The 787-nt window shown below is 36.6% G+C and overlaps 1 protein-coding gene across 1 annotated transcript in view; it reads right to left on the reverse strand.

Annotated features, from left to right (window-relative positions):
- Window positions 1-291: 291 nt before the first annotated feature.
- Window positions 292-787, reverse strand: part of NTAQ1 (N-terminal glutamine amidase 1) — an 11,597-nt gene continuing 11,101 nt past the window's right edge. Inside the window, exon 6 of the mRNA XM_010164598.1 lies at window positions 292-589. Within this exon, the coding sequence (XP_010162900.1) occupies window positions 456-589 (134 nt within the window). The 3' untranslated portion in view covers window positions 292-455. The remainder of the gene's footprint in view (window positions 590-787) is intronic.

The raw sequence follows: 787 nt of genomic DNA on the forward strand, positions 1-787 counted from the left end.
ATAAGCCTAATTGATAACGTTAGTGACTAAACTGACATGCACCATCTGTTTATGTAAGTGACAGAAATCATAACATAATGAAAACATACCGTATCTCACTTCTAAAATGTGGCTACATTTAACAATTTGAGCTACACTGTTCGGTGTTTTATTCATATATTCTTCCAAAAGCTTTTGTTACGTGCTGTAGCATGTCAATACTCTTTTCAGTTTGGTAGATGGAAAAGTAATATGCTTACGGTGGGATGTCTGCCTTTGATTTGACATATTAAAAACTAAGTTCATTCTTATATAATCAAAATAAAAGTTTTTATTTGGTTTGTGATATTTCTGATTGGGTATTCTATTTGCCCAAACACTTATTCCATGTAAAGAAACGTAAAGCATAAATACAATGTAAGAGCAGCAAAACAAAATACACCCACTCAGAAGCAGGGAGAACTTCTTTGTTCACTTCATTGTCCTTCCAAAGAATAGCTGTAATCAGTCTGTCTGCCAAACTGATGCACAAAGTCCGCAAGGGGAAACACTGAGCCCCATCCCACTTTGGGATTCATACTGATGAAATCATCCAAATTCATCTTGGAATCTAAAAAAAAAAAAAAAGACCAGAAAAGGGAAATAGTTAAGTTCCTGATACAGCTTCTGTAACACAGGGGTACACCTACCAAGAAAATGCCCCCAAACCCCTCTTTGATAGTTCAGTTCAAAATGGTGAAGAGTTCATAGCACACTTGCTGAGCAGCAGTCTGGCAAGATTCTGCAGACTTCTCTTTCCATTTTGCCC

This window comes from Antrostomus carolinensis, unplaced genomic scaffold (assembly GCF_000700745.2).
Source record: "Antrostomus carolinensis isolate BGI_N321 unplaced genomic scaffold, ASM70074v2 scaffold24833, whole genome shotgun sequence".
NCBI lineage: Eukaryota > Metazoa > Chordata > Aves > Caprimulgiformes > Caprimulgidae > Antrostomus > Antrostomus carolinensis.